The sequence below is a fragment of the Sinocyclocheilus rhinocerous genome, unplaced genomic scaffold, assembly GCF_001515625.1.
Source record: "Sinocyclocheilus rhinocerous isolate Xijiao unplaced genomic scaffold, SAMN03320098_v1.1 C36981865, whole genome shotgun sequence".
Lineage (NCBI taxonomy): Eukaryota > Metazoa > Chordata > Actinopteri > Cypriniformes > Cyprinidae > Sinocyclocheilus > Sinocyclocheilus rhinocerous.
Window position 1 is genome coordinate 1 of NW_015787116.1, and position 3171 is coordinate 3171.

At 38.7% G+C, this 3171-nt stretch overlaps 1 protein-coding gene across 1 annotated transcript; it reads right to left on the minus strand.

The window, feature by feature from the left end:
• Positions 1-5: 5 nt before the first annotated feature.
• On the minus strand, positions 6-3159 carry LOC107736789 (ceruloplasmin-like; the record flags this gene model as incomplete). The annotated part of the gene is made up of 8 exons (XM_016548139.1): positions 2993-3159; positions 2752-2891; positions 2453-2593; positions 2324-2368; positions 985-1199; positions 754-904; positions 446-658; positions 6-31 (listed from the first exon to the last, which is right to left on the minus strand). Coding segments are annotated over exons 1-8 (1092 nt in total), but the record flags the coding sequence as incomplete, so codon positions are not given.
• Between the last annotated feature and the right edge of the window lie 12 nt (positions 3160-3171).

Below are 3171 nucleotides of genomic sequence, written 5' to 3' on the forward strand. Positions count from 1 at the left end.
TCTGTGGTTTTACATCCCACCTCAAACTGTCCTGCAGACGCCACAGGTTACATCATCAGAACAGCACAATATGTCTACAACTTTGATGTTCATCTCAAATGCATAATTTATGTGATCATGTAAGTGATGCTGATTTTGTTGTTTTAAGCATAGATGTAGCAATGTTCAGTGAGGTTCAAAAGATATTTTGAAGAATTTTCAATTTGGTCCACTGACTTACTTTGTATGGACAAAAATATATTTCAAAATAAAATGTTTTTCTGCAGAAGAAATGCTTACAGATTTGGAACAACATTGGTTGAACATGTCAGCTGATCAAAATAAGAATTTAACAACACTGTTTTAAATTGATTAAAACACCATGGTATTAAAATAAGACTTCAAATGTAGCACATAAGTGTTCTTTGTCACAGTGAGAGCAAAGAGAGAATGGATGGGACTGTACCCATGCTATCAGGCTCCATAATGACAGTGTGAGAGATATGAGGAAACACGTTGATAGTGTCTCTCCTGGTGTCTTTGTAGAGGAACCTGTTGCCCTCAAAGTAAAGTCCATGGATGTCAACCTCTGATCCTAGTCCGGACAGATGCCAGGACACCTTATCACCTTTACACATACTCAAGCCTTTCAGATTCCCATACATGTATCCGTTGAGCGCTGTGAATGAAAAACCAAATATTAGCAAAAAAAATATGGTTTGTGTGTTTCAGAAATGCAAAAATGTTTTCTCAAGGAGTGTGACTAAGGCTTACAGTGCATTTTATTGGACTCTTGAAAATCTTCATCTTCTCTATTTACAGATTTAGGCTGTTTTGCGAATCTGTTGATGTTGTCATCCAAATACCAGCTCAGGTTCTCGTCAAACACAGTTGCAAGAAGGTGGAACTCTTTGTCCACGTTTTTCTGGGATGGGAAAAAAAATATATTGGCAAAACTCTACACATTTTACAAATGTGAAAATGCTCAGCATCCTCGTCCCGCACCTGCTTTCCTGATTTGATGGTTTTGGGCTTGCAGATCAGAAGAGGTCCAACCAGCCCAGAGTTGGTGTCTCTAATGGGATCCACCGCTGAGTAGTACATGTAGGTGATGCAGTCTGGATCTTTTTCGGTCGGTCCTCCATCCTTAGGAACCAGCCACTCATACTGGTAGGTGGTGTCAGGTCGGACCAATGCAGCAGGAAGTGGCTCGACCACTCCTGAAAGAGATGAACAACATACAACTTCAACATTTCTACATTCAGTGATTGTTTTTGTTTTTTTAATTCTTATTTTTATTTTTTGCCTTATAAAAAATATGAAGGACCAGACTTGATTTTACCAAAGAATTACCAAGATGGAATCAGAGCTGAATGGGGACACTTAATATTTGTCAATATTGTCGGCTTGATTGCACAGACACTATTGGAAGATAACTGAACTGAGCTGGACGATGATATCACTGAATCAATGATGCCTTTAACTGGAAAAAACTAAACTGTTTACTATTGTCCTCTTTTTAGAGCTGCGTTAAAGCAGAGTTGAATTGTGTTTGCATTATCGAAACATTATTTTCCTGTTTAACACTGTAAAGCTGCTTTGACACCATCTGTATTGTATAAAGAGCTGTATAAATAAAGGTGACTTGACTTGATTTGACTTGGATAGTGCAAGGTTGTCCAGTCCTGCTCCTGGAGGGTCAATGTCCTGTAAAGTTCAGCTCCAACCAGAGCCAACACACTTTCCTAGAAGTTTCTAGTGATCCTAAAGACCATAGTTGGAAGGTTTTGGTTGTGTTTAATTCGAATATTAGGATTCAAGATAAACCACTGCAATGCAGGTGCAGGATTTGACACCCATGGGATAGTGGATCATGAAACACCGCCAGTACCCATTTTTAAAGGGCTTTTTGACTGGAATAAGAAAGAATCCCTGCAACCCTACATATTGGTTTAGAAAATGGATGGATCAATAGCTAGTGAATGGATTATGAAGACTTTTTTTTCATATAGAGTAATGTGAACTGTGAATTGTTCACAATGAGACCAGAAACAAGTATTAAGGAAGCGAATAGGGTGAATTTGATTCAGTTTTCCCCTCTGTTCGTTCTCGGTAAAGCAAGTCATGCGTTCACTATCACCCAGATAATTCAGAGAGGGAACTTTGGTCTCATGGATTTGGACTGATTTGTTTGATTTGTTGAGTCCAGCCAGGACTGGAAAATACACTTTTGCGCAATGATCCCTGGCCTTGATTCAAAATTAGACTTAGTAGACAACAGTCTGGGTTTGCTTATCCCTTCATTTCCAGATCTTTCTGTATATCAGTGAGCTCTTTTTCTTACTTGCTTCTTTCTTGAGTTCACGAAGCTTCTTGGCAGTGTATGACTCTGCATAGAAAAAAAAAAGAATGATATTTAGTTTAAGTCTGTCATACATTTTTATATATTTATTCAAAGAGGTTTGTTCTGTACCTTCCAGGACGTTGTGGTAGAGAGTTCCATCCATTTCTATGTTATATTGCACTCCGTGAGGTTGGATACTGTAGGGCCTGCTTGCTTTATTTCTAAATGTTACTTTAATTGTGTCCTCTTCCTCTGCTCTGATGATTGGACCTAAAAAAACATCCCATAAACACTAATTTATACTTTTAATAATCTCATAACAATCACAGCTGTCACAAATTCAATACAAATAAAATCTGCAAATCACTGCTGTTCATTCTGCTCTGTCGACAACATTTGTGTACCCATAGAAACTGCTTTTTTATTACCCAGAATTCCCAGATGCTGCTCCTCAGGGGTCCTCTCTTTGCGTTTGGAGAATGTGTCGTCAGTATATTCCACATACTGGACCTTCTTGTATTTGCCCCCAATGCGATCATTGCGGTTTTCAAAGAAAGTGTCAGATACACTGTGGATATTCAGAGACACACGCTCAAATGTAAGGACAAAAGGACATTCCCTTTGACTTTAATATGTCTCTCAGTATAGAGATTAAAATCATATTTTTACCTGTCATCAGCTAGTTTCTTCCCTGAATACTGGTTTATCCCCGTTGGCCCATAATCCCAAATGATTTCCTCAGCGGCAATGTAATACTGTCTCACTTCTCCAAACGGTCTGGGTTTATGCACATTTGGGAAACACTTCTTAATCTCAAAAATGGCTTGCATGCCAGCTAAAAGTGGGGA